Source organism: Sander lucioperca, chromosome 11 (assembly GCF_008315115.2).
Source record: "Sander lucioperca isolate FBNREF2018 chromosome 11, SLUC_FBN_1.2, whole genome shotgun sequence".
Classification (NCBI taxonomy): Eukaryota; Metazoa; Chordata; class Actinopteri; order Perciformes; family Percidae; genus Sander; species Sander lucioperca.
In genome coordinates, this window is record NC_050183.1 from 8,029,493 (window position 1) to 8,049,242 (window position 19,750).

At 41.8% G+C, this 19,750-nt stretch overlaps 1 protein-coding gene across 2 annotated transcripts in view; it reads left to right on the forward strand.

The window, feature by feature from the left end:
* The window catches only part of si:ch1073-396h14.1 (disintegrin and metalloproteinase domain-containing protein 10), a 59,579-nt gene that overhangs the window by 12,106 nt on the left and 27,723 nt on the right, over positions 1-19,750 (forward strand). For both annotated transcript variants that reach the window (XR_004106240.2, XM_031307051.2), the window contains exons 7-12: positions 2,236-2,328; positions 2,701-2,869; positions 9,774-9,937; positions 13,816-13,987; positions 14,125-14,269; positions 14,531-14,714. Coding sequence is in view for 1 of the 2 variants with exons in the window: in XM_031307051.2 (XP_031162911.1) it covers positions 2,236-2,328; positions 2,701-2,869; positions 9,774-9,937; positions 13,816-13,987; positions 14,125-14,269; positions 14,531-14,714 (927 nt within the window). In the remaining variant the exon portion in view is untranslated. The remainder of the gene's footprint in view (positions 1-2,235; positions 2,329-2,700; positions 2,870-9,773; positions 9,938-13,815; positions 13,988-14,124; positions 14,270-14,530; positions 14,715-19,750) is intronic.

The following is a 19,750-nucleotide window of genomic DNA, read 5'->3' on the forward strand; positions in this document are numbered from 1 at the left end:
AGAGTCAGGGTTGATATTAGAGATGTTCCGATACTGATACCAGATACCGATACCAGTATCGGTATTGGCTCCGATACTGCCTAAAACGCTGGTATTGGTATCGGGAAGTACTGGAGTTAATGCACCGATCCGATACCACGTAATAAAGCCCTAAAGAAAATCTACGTTAAAGTAATTTATTTATGTTCTTTTTCTGTTATAACTGACTATCAAACTGGATAATAAAAGAAAGTTCTGGGGCGTTCATTGTTTGTGTTTGTTCATGTTCCGCAAAGAGTTTAACCTGAGCCAGACTGACAACAAAGACAGAAATAATATCACATCCATATAGGGATAGTAGTATACAGTTGTTAAAACATAATAAAATATATGACACGTTGGTATCGGATCGGTACTCGGTATCGGCCGATACGCAAGTTCAGGTATCAGAGTCGGTATCGGGAAGCAAAAAATGGTATCGGACCATCTCTAGTTGATATGCTGGAGAGGTGATGAGCTGCAGATTGCTGGCAGGCAGCTGTGCTGGTAGGCAGAGGCCAGGTGAGCAGCAAAATTGTAATAAGACACACACACACACACACACACACACACACACACACACACACACACACACACACACACACAGAGGCAAACTGGGTACATGGAAGACACAAGAGGAGGGGGCAACACAGAGAAACACAAGAATGAGACAGGGGCACAGCCAAATGTCCTTGTGAAATATTTTAGGATTTCTATGTTAATCTCCAATCATGGCTGAACCTTTTCTTTTCTTTTTTTAGACAGTTTCCTCTAATGACTAACATATACTAAGGAAATTAAGGAAAACAATTTGTTTTGAGGTAGTTCATTATTTATCGTTGAGATATTCAACAATACAAAATAAAGGACCAAGCTGTTGCTGCTGTGAGGCTGAATAAAGAGCCACATGCCAGGGCCCGCACAGACGCACACACACTCCTCCCTTTCTGAGAACATGGTTGCAACAGAAGCGATTCCAGGATTTAAAAAATGAGGTGGCAAAGGGGAGGGCGGGGGACCAAGAACCAATCAGGGGGGACCACCCCTTTAGACACGCTCCTGAGTGGCACATGCATTGCAGACAGTTTTGCCAAATAAGGTTCTGTGCCAGCCAGGTGTAAAGACCTGGCACAGAGCCACCAGTCCACATGGTTGAACAAGCAGGACCAGTCACCTTCTGTTCTTCAGCTGCACCCAGCAGCTCCAGTATGTACCTTCAGTATAAACGACAACTCTATAAGATGCAAAGTTGATGAAGAAGAATGCATTTTTGATTTCCTGGATTAAACTGATCTTGTTTTTAGTGTTGGCTGACCTGCGGTGAACTCAGATTTGAGTGACTGGGTTAAAAGCTGCTTGCCTGCTGGCGCGCCTGCATTGCCTCAGTGCATTAAGAAAGATAACAGTGATTCAAGTGTGTGTCTGTGTTGAAGTTTCTGTCTGAACAAAGCGCTCCTCTTTGGGGTCAGAGGTCACATGAGATGCTTTCCTGATGAGTCCTTCCTAGTTTAGCTACACACTGATGTGGGAATCCAGTGACATAAATTGAAAATAAACAACTTTGTAACTTCCCCTTAATTAAAACCAATAAACAGTATTTATTATTACATTCCATGTCTGATTGAAATTATAACATCACAGATGTTTATTCATGTTCTCAGTATCTGATGCAGGGTCAGTTAGGAACAAGTTTCACATCTGGGCTTTTTTTTTAATTACATCTCTTTGTGAACAATTATTAAGTAAGTAAATCTGTCCTTAGCTGTTTTTTGTGGCCACACTGTTAATTCTCTCTGGCCTTCTTCCTGCTGTCCGTCCTCCCCCTCCCCTCTGAATCTCCTCAGATTCTTTCCACCATAAACACACATGCTTGCTGTTGTTCCTGGTTCAGTGCCAAACCTTTTGTTGCACCGGGTGAGAAAATAAACTAAGTGATGCTGTGATGTGCTCTTGAAGTGTAAATAGACAAAATGCTGTCATCAATCACAGGCTTGGCTGGTTTAAGTGTCTCCTACATCCAAGGTGCCAATGTGCTGCATATGTGTTGTCAAATGAAGAAGAAGATATTATGTTCTTCATTTTTGTGTTTTGTCCAGCTGAGTTTTCAAGTTGCAGTGGGTTGAGCTCCAGGGCCTCGTAAATCTCAAGCACCTACACACTAAAAGAAACAGGGGATGTTATCGACCATTTTGTCACGTAAATGTATGTTTTTCTCAGGTTGCCTCCTACGTGCGAGTTGTGAATGACATCTACGAAAAAGTGGACTTTGATGGAATCAAGCTGATCAACTTCAAAGTTAAATCCCTCCATGTAAGATCCTTCTGCACTCAAACAAGGACACGATTGTGCCAAATCTTAGAGTGACGCACTTCAGGTCTTTGATTACTCCAGTAACCAGTAATCCTGGTTTTCACACATTTAATTCTAATTACACAAACATGTCAAGACCATGAGATAATTGGGTTAACACATCACTCTCAGATGGTGCCTATATGTCTTCTTCTACCAGTGAGAATTAAACAGGGACAGACTCTCAGCCTCAAAATGACTTAAAATGACTAAAATACAATGCTTACTTTCTTAGAGCCATGGAGGAGCGTGTAATTGTTTGAATCATTGTGTGTCAAGTGAACTCCTTCGCAGATATTTCATTCAACAGTGTGTTTGCTGGTCTCTCTCCAGGTGATGACGGAGGAGGATAAAAAGGATCCTCTGTTCCCTCTTTACATCGGGCCTGAGAAACTGTTGAGTCTGTACTCTGAGAACAACTGGGACAACTTCTGTCTGTCCTATCTGCTAACTGACAGAGACTACAGTGGGTTGCTGGGGCTCGCCTGGGAGGGCAAAAATGGTGAGTCAGACTCAATGTGACACACGGAAATCACATTTACAAGTAGCACACATACTGTGAGGTGATTTGCATATCTTTCTCAGAGCACATAGTTTTGGCCGGCCCACATTGAAAAGACATGTAGCTAAGGTATTAGGAATACATACTGACATTACTTTATTTTAGCTTGGAGCACTTTGCCATAAAACAGCAGGTTGATTAAGAAAAGTATTCACACACATTTGATATAATGGCACTCTATGCCTTTGTCAAGACCTCTTTTTGTCACGGTACAACGCCGGACCCAAAAGTACGACTCAGAGCAGAGAGTACAAAGGTAAGGAGCTTTATTGTCCAGAGAACAATCCAGGCAAAGGTACAAAATTGGCAGGCAGTAAACGTAGTCGGAATACAAGCTAGAGGTCTAAGAAACACTGGGAAAACAAACACTAGGAAAAAACGCTGGAAAGTGAGACACACGAGGTACTACAACAACCTGGCAACTGAAAAATGACACAAGGTGAGTATATATACACTGGGACCGGGGAAGACGATTACACACATTAGGGAAGGGAGGGTAATCACACAGGTGGGAAAGCAGACAAAGACGGGAAGACAAGTGACCTGAAACAGAGACAGACAGTGGTTAACAAAATAAAATAGGAAGTTAGGGAAACAAACAAAACACAAATTAAGAGCGCGAACTGGATGTGACACTTTTGGGTTGGGTTGTGTAGAATCAGCTTGAATTTAACTGCACTGAAATTGACAATATATTTTTTTTTTTTGCACAAAGCTTGTGTAAAAACTGTTGCAAATGCATACTGCCTGTCTTGTTCAATTAGTAGGGTCAATTAAGTTGAGTTGCAACAGATGTACAAACTGCAGTAACAATAAATGCAAGCCTCCCTTGGTTTTCCTGGATCATGTGATGTTGTAGCACACAGAGTTGCCGGAATATAACAGCCCCTAATGCAGTCCTTCTATACAAGCAGTGTTTTGGTTTGGGAGACCAAAAGCAAAACGTGAGTGAACTCCTCAATTAACAATCCCCAGTGGTAGGCAACGCTACCTTACCCTCTGCTGTTATAGGCTGAAATCATTTGGAAATGTCATTAACAGACAACATTATGGACATTTTTCATTACTTTCTTTTAATTTTATTTATATTATTTACAAAAAAAATCATATTGTTGTTGTTGGAGAAAGTTGGACACATATGTTGGGAATTGTTGTAGTGGGAGGTTCTTCTTCATTTAGACCCAGCTTTTGATTGGCTAAACTGGGGGGCGTGAGAGCAGACCACCACAATGACATGTGGTTAAGGAGCAATGAACCTTTGACACCAACACACAAAGACACACACACACACACACACACACACACACACCACTCCCAGATGTCTTAGTGAGGATTGCTGACTGCATTCCACAGCATGATAGCCATGGCGACATCTCAAGTGAGACGGACACACACACACACACGCACACAAATACATTGTGGATTCATAGTGGCAGTGACATTGTTGTGACTTTTCAATCTCATGTGACGGCTGCTAAGAATGAGCAAAGTATTAAACGTGGATAATGTTTGACCTCCAAGAACAGATACGCTCAACCTCAGTGTCTATAACCCACTTCCACCAGTTTATTACTGGTCTTGGGAAATAGAAGGCCCATTAACCATGTGACCATAACCTCAAAGACCCCAATGACACTCCATCTACAGCAGGGTGCACCGTGCACACACATGCTCAGACACAGCCGCCATCAATCACTTGGACCTCCTCCTCTAACCTCTCTAAGTTGTGTGTTCATACGTCATTGGAGGACAGGGGTTGGAGCTTTCTCACCAGTAACATTCCTTCTTCTCCTGAGACTAATCAAGGAACTAATTGTAATTTTCCACACAATAATCCTGCGGTTGTTGTCGTATTGTCTTTTTGGGAGTACACACTCACAAAGACTAAAATAACAGTTACCATAAGTATATATCCTTGAAATGTTGATTTTTAATTAACCTTCCACTGTTCTGCCAATGGGGCGCTAGTACTATGTCTTTCACTGATGGCTAGCACTATGGAAAGTTCCATGAATATGAACTAGGTCTGAGTTAAAATAATCAGTTCTCCAATTAAAATTGATCCTTTTTTGAGTGCTCTAATATAAAAGATATAAAAAATTCCTAAATCAATCCCGAAATCAATCTTTCAATATATACCTTTTCATCATGGATGGCCTAGACCTATCTCCACAGCGCTGTGTCAGTGCAGGAGTATGGACTGGCTACACTGCTTATCTATTCTTGTATAGGGAAGAAAAAAAGCATTTCTTTAAACCAATCACAATCAACTTGGGCAGTGCTAATGGGGAGGGATAAGGCCTGCCAAAGCCAGACTTTATCCCGGCAATGTAGATCTGGTGAGCCAGAATAGGATAGATTAGATTTGCTTCTTTCTGGTGATTGTGGTCAACTTAAAAATATGGCGTTTCCCTACCAATAAAATACCACAGCCTAGAAGTCCAGCAATGTAATATATCTTGAAAAATGTTATGTCCCAAATCATTGCAAGCATCTAACAAGGGCGTAGGTGTTTAAAAGAGATTTAGCATTGCACTCTTATAACAGTGTCAGACTCACAGTGGACCATTTAAAAAAAAAAGAAAATTTAAATCGATGCAGCAGAACCAGAGATCTTATCTCTCTTTATTCCATGTATTCTTCTTCTTGCTTGTCAAAATCTAGAACAAACATTACCCACAATGCAGCTTGTCTGCTGACAGTTCAGTCAAAGATTATTTTACAGTTTGCAAGGTTCAGATCAGACTGAAGCAGCACAGTTATAACAAACGTGTTTGATTCTTATGAATAGAATCTGGATAATTCTGTATGTGATCCTGTAGTTTGAGGTATCTGATTGATATTTGATTTTAGACCTGTGGCCCTGACTTCTCTTCTTCTTGTAATGAAGTCCTATGAAAAACTGATAAAAAGAGATATTCTTATCAAGAATGCACATCTAATTGACCCTTTGTAGTTCACATACAGGGCTGGCCGTGGAGTAGAAGATGCCACTGCCACTTTATTAAACCTTGTCTTTAAAGAGCAGCTCCTATAGAGCAGCCTGACATGATTCAAGGCACAATAAACTATGTAGATCGTCGGGAAACTCTTACCGTCATCTGCAGCTCCTCTGACAGCTTGGTTTAGGTTCCTCTTCCCCCTTGACCCCCTCTCGCCCCCCCCTCCAGCCAAGCCAATTGATTGATCATCTTCCGGAAGACCTTCAATGGCTCGGAGCATGCAGCAGCATGACCATGTAGGGAAGTCTGTTTCATTGACGTAGACAAATACAGGAAATTCAAAGACCCCACTGAGACCCGATGAGATCCGAGCGTTCAGAGCTGGACAGAGTTAACCCAAGCTGCCTGCACAGCTCACGTCTAAATGCATTTATCTCATTATTTGACACTTTGGTATCGTTTAACATGACTATACAACATTATAACATTTATAGGTCAGAAAAGACGGGAAATAATATGTTCTCTTTAAACATATTGAAGGAAACAAAAAGTAGATTGGTGCGACAATGTATTCCTTCACCTACATGTGCATTGATTTTATCAACCAAAATACCATTATCAAGGGACAGACTGTAGACTCTGCTGAAACCTATAAATATCTTGGGACTATAGTGGATAAGTTTAAATTTACTTTCCACTCTGAAGCTTTATGCAAAGAAAAGGCCAGCAACGTCTGTACTGCCTGAGGATACTGTCCAAGTTTCATGTCAACAAGTCTCTTATGATTCTGTTCTACAGATCTTGGTTCGGTAACCTTAACATCAAGTCCAAAACTGCACTAAACAGAGTTGTGAAGATAAGCAACAAGATACTGGAGTTCAACAGTGCACATTATCAGACATGTTTCATAGACAGACAGTTAGGAAAGCTAATGCTCCGATTCTCTCCGACAGTTCCCCACCCCTCATTTTCTGAATTTCAGTTCTTGCCCTCAGGCTCCCATCTCATATGTCCACCTGTCAGGAGCAACAGATATAAGTACTCCTTTATACCTGCAGCCATATTCCTCTTGAATGTGGGCCAGGGGAGAAGTCAAACTTGAACTTAGTGCCTACTTTATTTCTGTATTTCTTGGTTGATTATTTATATTGTAGTCTGTTGACTTTGTGCTGAGGACGTTCGAGACATTGACAAAGGGGTTGGTGATGTAATGAATGCTGATGTTGATGTTGACGATTTTGACTTTGTAAGGCTGATATGCACTTTTCCTTTTTCCTACCCTGTGTAGGCTAAATGCTGCTACCCACGCACCTTGCTCAGTAATCTAATTTTATTTTGTCATTCTCGTACTGTAACTGCTGTCTTCCAGTTTGTTTGTTTTTGTTCAGGCTCACTTTTTTTTTCTTAGTACTTTTGTTAGTCTTCCAGAGCATCCGCTGTACTTTTCTGAGAACTTTGGTCAGCGTTACTAGCGGTCAAATCGCCCACTGTGTCTGTTTTTGTTGTTAAAGGTGTTATTAAGACAGTGAGACTCACCCCACTTGTTTATCCAAGGAAAGACCCTTTACCCCTTTACTATTATTTGTTTCTTCCTATTAAACCGTGTGTGTGTGTGTGTGTGTGTGTGTGTGTGTTTTTTCATGTTTGTCTATGATGTTAAATGATACTGTATGACAAAATATTTCTTGAAGTAGGTGTCACTGGGTGTATGTTTTCTGCTTCTGTGTGTCTTAGTGTGTGTGCTTGTTTACTCCTGATGGTGAGTGTGTGCATTATGTGCAAGTGATCCGGAGGCTCGCTCGTTTCTTTTGACTGTGTTTGTACAAGAGGGAGGAGGGGACAAAATCGTAGCCCCTCTCTGCTCACCCTGCCAAAAACCACAGCACTGTCTTCCAAAGTAAGCTCTTTCTAGGAAACCCAGCTCCTTGAATAGCCCACTGGGGGGAGGGGGCGAGGGACTTTATGTCAAAAGCTAGGAATGCTGGAGAAATGCATCCAGAATTTGTGATTAAAATGGCTGAGGGGGGTCTTTCCTGACAGTTGGCGGATATAAAACTGCTCTCCTTATACTTTTAGCAGTAAGGAGAACAGTTTATGACAGTTTAATGTTTTCCCCTGAAGCTAAAATAATTTTAATGTGCTTTCTCATTTCTGGCAAAAGCCATCATGTGATGTCAAACACCAAGGGATAAAATAAGAGGCTCAGGTTATTGTATTGTCACAGGCAGCCTCCTTCACCTGACATGTGACGGTAGTGTACCTCCTGCCTGCGCTCCTATTCCCTACAGTACCCTCATTGTTTCTACAACAGCACAGATAAAGGGCACTTTGGTTTTTGTTTATCAACCTCTAACTGTCCCTCGTTCCTGGACGTCACACTTACGATCACCGTGTAACAAAAACATGCTGGTTGAAGATCCAGATGCCCACAACTGGTTCCCACAGTCCTCAATGACACCTAATGAACTCAGACTTCTCTGAAAACAGGCGCTGAATTTCTTTAACAGATGTACACCTGACGAGCCATACCCCCTTAAAATGGTACTACATTGTGTAAGAGGTGTTACATAAAATTCATGTGACTGCATGGGAACTGCTGAACCATACAAGGTCACAAATGGGAGAACCAATGAAGAGAGAGGATGGACACATGGAGATTACGCCCACTGATTGAAAGAGTTGGTGGTGGCAATAAGTGCTGAGAAAATAATGCTGGACGAGGAAGAGCATGAATAGACATGGCAGTGGATGTTGTTAGGTAGTAATTGGACAGTTTCTTAGGCTTCGATTAGAGGTACAGGTGGTTAGCATCTTCTCAGGTTCAGTATTTGATAGATGTGTCGCCCATATGTGCTGTACAATAAGAATGATTGACCCCATTTAAGTGTGAGATGTCATGAATGGTCTTTTTTTTTAATAACACAAAAATGAACAACAGAACAAATACATGACAGATCAGGTCTAACCATCAATGAACAACCAAACACCAGAAGATAATAGAAAAAGAAAATGCTAATAAATTAATTAATTAATAACAACTAACAATAATAGCAAGGTGCTTGAGCTTGGAAAAAAAGGGCACAAAATAGAAACTATAATTTCCATTAAAAAATAACAGCCAGTATTTACAACTCCCCATTAGTCTGTCCTCCCTTTAAAATGCAAGACCTCTCACCAGCCTTCAGCTTTAATAAACCTTTCCCACCTTTTAAGTATTGTATTTACAATCAATCCTTCCAAATTATAGTAACGTTTAATAAACCTTTTAAATTGGTTGATATTCAAGGAATCCACACCATCGGCTTTAAAAAAAAATCTTTTCTCTAACAAGATAATCAGATTAGTAATATAACATGAATGGTCTTTGCGGTCTTTTTAAACTACCTGAACTTTACTCAAATCCATGAGCAGTCTCTCCAAGGAACCTTATCATAGGTGCCCAGTTTGATCAATAGGACCAATAAAAGCAGTCCTCTGGCTGGCCAGCTGAAATATGATGTCACAACCTAGACATCCATCCATGTGAATGTGGCCAGCTGTTTGTAATTGTGGGAATGGCTTTCAGGGACATTATATAAACCCGAAGGCAGATGGAGACCATTGGAGGCCAAATGGCTTTGCAGGCTTTGATGTGAAACTAGAGAAGCTCAGCAGGTCTGTTGGTCTTTCCGCATCTCCCCGTCCCGGGGCCTCAGAGATCGATAACGCTTCAGTAGCAAAACATTGTTGGTTTAAGGTATTTCCAGTAGCACAAGGTCAGTTATACAACCATACTGTATATAAAGTGACAAGTGGGTATGTTTTAATTAAGTCTTTATATTATATACAGTATGTAATTTACTCTATATGACCTTAGTGGAAACTAAACTCCATGTTCATCCTCTCATCTATGTGCACTTCAGGTAACTGGGGAGGAATATGTTCACAGCAGACCACCCTGCATAAAGGCCAGACCTCCAGCCTGAACACAGGTCTGGTCACAATTCAGAACTACGGACAGTTCCTGCCACCACGACACGTCCAGCTGACCTTCGCTCATGAGCTCGGCCACAGCCTGGGATCCCCGGTCAGTCGTCATCACCAAGTTTACAAAATACTAACAACATATATCTGATACTGAATGAAGAGTGGGCCTTTAAAAGTGGCTCAATCAAACCAAACATACATGCTTACAGTGAATATTGCACCCAATATATCCCATGAATTGGATACGTTTTGTGCTCTACATAAATGTAGACTAATTTGCATGTAATAATTCAAATAAAAATTCTTCAGCACTCAGAGATTACACCATATCCAACAAAAATGTGGTTAAGTATAGACAAGATAGATGTCCGAAATCACTGAGATTGCAAAATGTAGAGTCTGTTTTAGGATGGATTTTCCCTTTAAATTATTGTTCATTCATTGTATATCAGCTTTTTTCACAGCAGACATTGAAACGATCCATAGCAGAATATTTACAGGTCTAATTAATACCATTAAAGCTGTGGTAGGCACTTCATTTTTGCTGTCGTTGGGCAACGATTCCATAAAGTACTTACAGAATATTGTAATTCAAGTGGTCTGAATTAGATTTATGCACCTCCTGTGCGCTCTGTATTCAGGCTTTAGATAATCTAGCCATAATAGACTTTGGTCAATCACAGGTCATTTCAGAGAAAGAGAGCGTTCCTATTGGCTGTTCTGCGACTGCATTGCCCGCCCGACAGAGAGGGGAGAGGGTGAGCTGCAGTGGGGGGGTCTCACTCTACTTCAAATTCTGGCATTGTTTTTGCAATCTACCCACTTCAGCTTTAACTACAGTATGGCTGCATTGTAAAGTGTCAACCCAGTCTCACGGTAGTTCGTGAAATGGTCACGTTATTTAATCTATTGATTTGTGTACACGGACACGTTTATCTAGTTTTTTTCGTGGTGGTCAGCATGTTTTTTAAACTAATGTATTTCAATGAGAAGCATCTTTCGTGATCACAGCACGACTACTGTAGCGAGTAGTATGAAATGCCAAAAATCCACACAGGTAGGTTGGTTGGGGTGGTGGTTGGGTCAAACAACACAGGACTTTCACCCCGGAGACCGGGGATTGCGTGGGACATTTCCTTTCCCCATTCTTCTTTTCCTAAACACAATCGTCCCGTTGTTGTCCCGCGTCCCCCAGAGACCGCGGATCGTGCCCCGGCGTGTGACGTGACCTTTCCCCATTCTTCTTTTCCTAAACCCAACATCCATATAGGTGCTTCCCATTACGTGCTGACCACCACGAAAAAAACAACATAAACGTGTCCGTGTACACAAATCAATAGATTAAAAATAACGTGACCATTTCATGAACTGCCATGAGACCTTGTTGAAAGTGTTCCAGTTGCAGGATCCTGCTATTGTGAGAGCAGGATCCTCTTTCATTTCTCTCCCCTTTCATTTCTTCAGCTGTCCTGTCAATAAAGGCCTAAAAATGCCCAAAAGTTTATAAAAAAAAAAGAAAAAGAAAAAAGGAGCCATTGTTATGTAATGTATCATATTATTAGTAACACCTGTGATTTTCTACCATAACATGTCAAAATGTCTGCTGCCTGTGTAAAAGGTCTAAGGGCTCAACCAAAGCCATTTTTGGAGCCATGTTTCAGACATTTGTTAGACTTTACCAGTTTTACCCTGAACCCCTTTTGGTGCCCCAGTGAACCAATAATTGAAACACTTGTCTAGTCTATCATAAGACTGTGTGAGTTGCGTGCCGAATGATAATTCAACATGAAAAATCCCTGCGATTCAAAAGTTAGACTAAACTTGCATATTCTCACATACATGGCTGTTTGCACTGCACCGGAACAAATTATCTGTGAATGATTCACTTATGTGGGCATGAAAGACCTTGGCCTGTATTAACTGGTTTGTTTCATAGAGACTCTTGGCTCAGCCTCACTGGATAATCTGAAATAAGAGAACAAGAGGATCTCTGATTTCTTTCTCTCTCCAGTTATTCTTTGTTTACCTCCTCCAGCATAACAACACACAGCTCATGTATAATGCACCTCTCTATGTGTGATGGCCGCTAACACCTGCAACCTTTCTCCCACTGCCCAAAATGCCAGCAGTGTTTTTCACCCCGCCCTCTGCTATTCACACTTCCACAGACCAAAGAGTCCTCTGAAGCGTTCCTGAGCAGATTAGTTCTGCTAGACCCCGCAGGCTTTTTACAAGTTAAACTACCGCAAGTTCTGGTGTCCTGGATCCTGTGACAGGCATGTCTCATTGTTTCCAGACCGGACAGGCTGGAAGAGATCTGAGCATGGCCATCACCTAATGTGTGTAGCAGGCATGGTGAAGGAAAGAAGAAGGGTGGGCTGTGATGCAGAGTGAATTCTGGGTATAGTGCTGCTTTGCCCTTTGGCCTACTTCCCTTGCAACCAAACATGCATGCACTGGCTTTTAGAGTTGTGTGCTATGGATCAATTTTCTGCTCAGAAGGGTTATATAAATTAATATATGTAAATATAACTGATTTTCTTCTTTGTTGTCTTGCTCCTTCCTTTCATTTGATTTAGTTTATTGTATTTGCTAAATTTCATGCACTTACTATAACAATCTCTTTTTTTATTAATAAGACTGGCTATAAATGTTTTGTTTTTTTAAATAGTGACAATTCTAAGAATTTCCCAAACCCAATTTCCAGTCAAAAACCCCAGATATTCAGTTTACTATCGTGTATGATGAATAAAAGCAGCAAATGTTAGTAGTTGGAACAAGATCATCCTTGGCATTGTCACTTGAATTAATCGATTATCAAAATAGTTGCCAATTATGTTATGACTAATCAATGAATCGACAACTTGTTTTAGCTGTACCTGAAATTTATAACGTGTTTAAACACACAGAAATAAGGTAAATGCACAAAACAAAATACAGTACAGGAACTACAAGCCACAACACCAGTGAAGACATGACTGAACTTGTTTTCCCCTCCAATGTGAAAAGCTTGACAGTCCCAACATTTGTAATTTTTCTTGATGGGTTGTCATAAAATTGCATCTAATTAGTTTATGTCTGTGGTATCAGCATTTCTAAAACCACTACAGTTGTCAAGAAGTAAACAAGAAGGGCAGGGAATCTGCAGATTGACAGAGTACAGTACTGATACCGTATTTACCTGTACTTTGCCGTTCTTCCTTTTCTTACTGCTTTCTACTGTTGTCATTATGACTACAGCAGTAAATGTAAATCACTATGTGGTACCAAATATTAAATAACAAAAACTAAATAAATTTACTATTCGTATGAAACAACTCCAACATCTGCTGTGACATGCAGTTATGTTAACACCTAGAGCTGCCGAGACTGACAGTACTGAGATATATTGAAGACTATAACATTCCATCCATTAAACTAATCAAGAACAGATGCAGAAAAATACCCACATCAAAAAAATGTTCCATTCAAATGTGTCCATTTTAATTTCAAGCCCTCTCCTTGGCCTTTTAATTCACCATTGAGTTTGACATCCAGAGAGCACAGGTTCCAGAAAATGTTTCACAAATAATTTCCGTTATGTTCTCGGTGTCCCGCATGTGGAACGCTACATTCCTCTGCTGTTTCATGGCCATCAGATTCCAGGGAAATATAAAGGATTTTTTTTTTAATTTGAAAATATAACAAAGATAACTTTAAAAGTCACAAAAAACTGGCTTTTGCCTATTAAGAAAGGGCCTGTAAAATAACTGTCCTTGGGCTTCACTGAAACCATTTTTACTGCCTGTGATGATGGCCTATAACGAGGATGGAAACAAAGGGTTTAAGCTTGGTTAGATCCTGTGTTTTCCCCTGCTGTTTTCGTGTTTGGCTGAGTACCTTTAATGGAAATGTCCAAATAACTACTTTCTCCTTTTGCTCAGTGTGAAAAACACACCATTTCAAAAGTTAATTTCTGCTGTTTTGTCTGTGTTCCAGCACGATGAGGGCTCAAACTGCGGAAACCTCGGCTCCAGCAGCGGTAAAGGCAGGTATCTGATGTTCCCTCACGCCACAGACGAGGTGCGTGAAAACAACGATAAGTTGTCGCCCTGCAGCATCAAACACATCAGCAAGATCCTGAAGCTGAAGAAGGATGACTGCTTTGTGGGTAAGGAAGAAAAGATGTTGCCTGCTGAGTCGGCGGCCAAATGTTTACACTGTGCATTAGTCATTGTAAACAGTTATAAATTGTGTGTGTGTATTTACTTGTGTTTGTTTATCTGCATGTCTGTTCCTTCTGGCTAGTCAGTGATCAGCCCATCTGTGGAAACCACATTGTTGAGGAAGACGAGGAGTGTGATGTCGGACACAACGAGGCAGACCTCTGCTGCTTCAGCGCCAAACAACCTGTAGGAGTCCGGTGTCGCCTCAAGCCTGGGAAAATCTGCAGGTACACAGACCATCAGAATGTGCACAAAAGCTTCAAGAATGGAAATTTACACATTTCTAACTTAGGTGTATCAGGAGAATTTAGGTGATGCATCTGCATGCAGACTTGTTCTGATCCTGTTCTTCTAATCATTTTTAATTAAAATAGCAGCACACCGCATTCATCTCAATAATTTCGTTAATGATGTATCTTCTCGTTGTGTCTTTGTTTTGTTTATATGTGGCTTTCACGTTTATCTCTGTGTATGATGCTTTCACTCAGTCCGAGTCAGGGCCTGTGCTGCGGTCAGGACTGCGGGTTTAAGCCGGCGGGTCAGACCTGTCATGAGGAGACAGACTGCCAAAGAAAGGTTGTGTGTTCAGGCCTCTCCCCGGTCTGCCCCGAGCCAAGCGCCAAGGAAAACCTCACCGTCTGCAGTCAGGGGACGCGTGTCTGCCTGAACGGGGTGAGGCAGCCACAATATGGTTCAACTACATTGCCTACTAAAACAGACATCCATTTATTTCCATTCATTTTTGGATGATGTGAGGTAATGAAGTGAAAACCTTTAAATTCAATCTGTGTTTAACTGCATTATCACACAACAACAATGTGGGAAATTAATTATTCCCAACTGGTCAAATACGGCAGCTTGGTCAGTGGCCCTCAGCACCTGGTACCTGCACACAAGGCATCCTTTTGCGTCGGTATGAGACACACCGGGCTTTCAACTCATGGATGTATTATAAGTATTCAACTGCTCAACCACGGCGCAGAGATGAAGTAGTATAAAGAGTGACAAAGTCTGCATAGAGAAGGGGGATCAGGTCCCAGGAAGTGTGCCGGGCTCTGAAGCAAATTGAACATAGCAGCCAAACAGTGGAATCGCAACGCGCGGCCTGTCACATGACGCACTCTGGCCCAAAAAGACTTTTTTTCCATAGACTTATGGAAACGTCTGTAAATCAGTGGATACATGTTTTGAGCATCAAAACACCCACAGAATGATTTGTTTTAATCCAAATTTGATCCCTTCGGTCAAATAACATTTAGAAAGTTGAGAAGAGCCGCATGATTAAATCATTTCAATTTCAATTCAATTCAATTCAATTCAATTCAATTTTATTTATAGTATCAAATCATAACAAGAGTTATCTCGAGACACTTTACAGATAGAGTAGGTCTAGACCACACTCTATAAAGCCCCAGCAATTCCAATAGTTCCCCCAAGAGCAAGCATTAGCAGTGGCTATTGCGACAGTGGCGAGGAAAAACTCCCTTTTAGGAAGAAACCTCTGCAGACCCAGACTCTTGGTGGGCGGTGTCTGACGGTTGGGGTTATGACGGTACAGGATGTAGCGTGGCACAGCAGAGCATGGGTGGACGCGGTGGATGCGGCAGGACGTAGCCGGACATTGCAGGGAATCGCAGAGCGTAGCAGGGTGTAGCAGGTCCATAGCCACAGCTGCACCCAAGACCCAGGTCTTGGTGTCGCCCTAATCCGAGGCGATGTTCTGGGCGAAGAAGAAACATAAGGACTCCGGGGAGTAAACTCCCCAGAGCTAGGTTAGTAACAAGCACTTCTGAGACAGGATGTGCATAAAAGGAAACAAAAGAAAAGAGCGTGTCATAAGAAGGAACTTCCTCGGCAGTCTAGAATTATAACAGCATAACTAGGAGAGGCACTATATTATTGATTATACGATAGGTAAATCTGATGACTGTAAAGAGAAGCAGAGAAAAGCAGGGGTGCTGTGTCTGCAGCTATGCACCCTTCCCCGCCGGTCTAGGCGTTCACTGCAACTCCTCACTCCCTAACTATAAGCTTTATCAAAGAGGAGAGTTTTCAGTTTAGTCTTAAATGTAGCGACGGTGTCTGCCCCCCGAACCCAGATTGGGAGCTGGTTCCACAGGAGAGGAGCCTGATAGCTGAAGGCTCTGCCTCCCATTCTACTTTTAGAGACTCTAGGAACCACAAGTAACTCTGCATTCTGGGAGCGTAGTGCTCTAGTGGGACAATAAGGTACTAAGAGGTCCTCAAGATATGAAGGAGCTTGACCATTTAGAGCTTTATAGGTCAGAAGACGGATTTTAAATTCAATCCTGGATTTTACAGGAAGCCAATGGAGAGAAGCTAATACAGGAGAAATGTGATCTCTTTTCTTAGTTCTTGTCAGAACACGCTCTGCAATTCAATTCAATTCAATTCAATTCAATTTTATTTATAGTATCAAATCATAACAAGAGTTATCTCGAGACACTTTACAGATAGAGTAGGTCTAGACCAAACTCTGTACTTTACGAAGCCCCAACTATTACAGTGGTTGCCTCAAGAGCAAGCATTAGCAGTAGCTATTGCGACAGTGGCAAGGAAAAACTCCCTTTTTTTTGTTAGGAAGAAACCTCGGACAGACCCAGACTCTTGGTAGGCGGTGTCTGACGGCACCAGTTGGGGGAGTGGTGAATGGTGGCAATAATAGTCATAATAAAGATAGTGAAGCAGTGATCACAATGGTAGTCATAGTAGTTCATGTCATAGTAGGGCACAGCAGGGCGTTACGGGGTGTAGTGTGGCACAGCAGCCTGGGTGGACGCGGTTGGACGCGGCAGGACGCAGTCGGACACTGCGGGGAAACGCAGAGCGTAGCAGGGTGTAGTAAGTCCATAGCGTCAGCTGCACCCAGGACCCCGGTGTAGGTGCCACCCAATTCCAAGGCGATGTTCTGGGTGAAGAAGAAGCAAAGGGACTCCGGGGAGAAAACTCCCCAGAGATAGGTTAGTAACAGGCATTTCTGGGACTAAGATGCACACAAAAGGAGACAAGTGAAAAGAGAGAAGAGGGAGCGGCTCATTGTGTCCTTGGAAGGAGCTTCCCACAGCAGTCTAGAGTTATAATAGTATAACTAAGAGAGGCAGGCTAAAGAGAGGGGCCCTGGACCGGGCTCGTACTCTCCCCTGCCGGAACGGGCTTGTACTTCCTGCCTCCCTCTACTCTACTCTACTATGCTGCAACTCCTCACTCCCTAACTATAAGCTTTATCAAAGATGATGGTTTTCAGTTTATTCTTAAATGTGGCGACGGTGTCAGCCCCCCGAACCCAAGTTGGGAGCTGGTTCCACAGGAGAGGAGCCTGGTAGCTGAAGGCTCTGGCTCCCATTCTACTTTTAGAGACTCTAGGAACCACAAGTAGCTCTGAGTTCTGGGAGCGTAGTGCTCTAGTGGGACAATAAGGTACTAAAAGCTCTTCTATGTATGATGGTGCTTGACCATTTAGTGCTTTGTAGGTCAGGAGAAGGATTTTAAATTCAATCCTGGATTTTACAGGAAGCCAATGCAGAGAAGCTAATACAGGAGAAATGTGATCTCTTTTGTTAGTTCTTGTCAGAACACGTGCTGCAGCATTCTGGATCAGCTGGAGGGTCTTGAGGGACTTATTTGAGCAGCCTGATAGTAAAGAATTACAGTAGTCCAGCCGGGAAGTTACGAATGCATGGACTAGTTTTTCAGCATCGTTTTGAGACAGGATGTTCCTGATTTTGGCAATGTTACGAAGATGGAAAAAGGCTGTTCTTGAGGTTTGTTTTAAGTGGGCGTTAAAGGATAGATCCTGGTCAAAAATGACTCCTAGATTTCTGACAGTAGTGCTGGAGGCCAGGGCAATACCATCTAGGGTAGCTATATATTTAGATAATGAAGTTCGGTGGTGCTTGGGTCCCAGCACAATAACTTCCGTTTTGTTTGAGTTCAACATCAGAAAATTGTGGGTCATCCAGGATTTTATATCTTTAATGCACGCTTGAAGTTTAGCTAACTGACCGCTTTCGTCTGGCTTGATTGACAGATATAATTGGGTGTCGTCTGCGTAACAGTGAAAGTTAATTGAGTGTTTCCTAATAATATTGCCTAGAGGAAGCATATATAAAGAGAATAGAATTGGTCCAAGCACTGAGCCTTGAGGAACGCCATGGCTAACTTTAGCGTATTTGGATGGTTTATCGTTAATATTAACAAATTGGGATCGCTCAGAAAAATAGGACTTAAACCAGCTTAGTGCGATTCCTTTAATGCCAACTAAATGTTCCAGTCTCTGTAAGAGGATGGTATGGTCAATAGTGTCGAATGCAGCACTAAGATCTAATAAGACAAGTACGGAGACAAGTCCTTTGTCAGCAGCAGTTAGAAGGTCGTTAGTGATTTTCACCAGTGCCGTCTCTGTGCTATGATGCATTCTAAATCCTGACTGAAAGTCTTCAAATAGACTATTTCTATGCAGAAAGTCACACAATTGATTAGCGACTACCTTCTCAAGGATTTTGGAGAGAAACGGGAGGTTAGATATAGGTCTATAGTTGGCTAAGACCTCAGGGTCGAGGGTGGGTTTTTTCAGAATAGGTTTTATCACAGCTACTTTAAAAGACTGCGGTACGTGACCCGTTAATAAGGACATATTGATCGTATCTAGTAATGTGGTGTTGACCACAGGTAGTGCTTCTTTAAGTAGCTTCGTTGGAATGGGGTCTAAGAGACAGGTAGTTGGCTTAGCTGAAGAGACCCTTAACATTAATTGTTGGAGGTCTAAAGGATAAAAGCCGTCTAAATAAGTATCAGGTCTTATCGTTCTCTCTAGCCCTCCTGCGCCCAATGGTGAGTCGTTGGAAGCTGTGGGCAGAAGGTGATGAATTTTTTCTCTAATTGTTATAGTTTTATCATTAAAAAAGGTCATGAAGTCATCACTGCTCAGAGCTATAGGAATAGATGGCTCAATAGAGCTGTGACTATCTGTCAGCCTGGCTACAGTGCTGAAAAGAAACCTTGGGTTGTTCTTATTTTCTTCTATTAGTGTTGAGTAATAGTCTGATCTGGCATTTCTGAGGGCCCTCCTATAATTTTTTAGACTATCTTGCCAATCCACACGAGATTCTTCCAGTTTGGTGGAACGCCATTTACTTTCAAGTTTTCGTGAGATTTGTTTTAATTTGCGAGTTTGGGAGTTATACCAAGGTGCTAGTTTCCTTTCCTTCATCTGCAGCATTCTGGATCAGCTGGAGAGTCCTAAGGGTTTTATTTGAGCATCCTGATAATAAGGAATTGCAATAGTCCAGCCTGGAAGTAACGAATGCATGGACTAGTTTTTCAGCATCGTTTTGAGACAGGATGTTCCAAATTTTAGCAATGTTACGAAGGTGAAAAAAGGCTGTTCTAGAGGTTTGTTTTAGATGGGCGTTAAAGGATAGATCCTGATCAAAAATAACTCCTAGATTTCTGACAGTAGTACTGGAGGCCAGGGCAATGCCATCCAGAGTAATTATATCTTCGGCTAATGAGGTTCGTAGGTGTTTCGGGCCCAGCACAATAACTTCGGTTTTGTTTGAGTTTAACATCAGGAAATTGTAGGCCATCCATGATTTTATATCTTTAATGCATGCTTGAAGTTTAGCTAGCTGGCTGGTTTCGTCTGGCTTGATTGACAGATATAATTGGGTGTCATCCGCATAACAGTG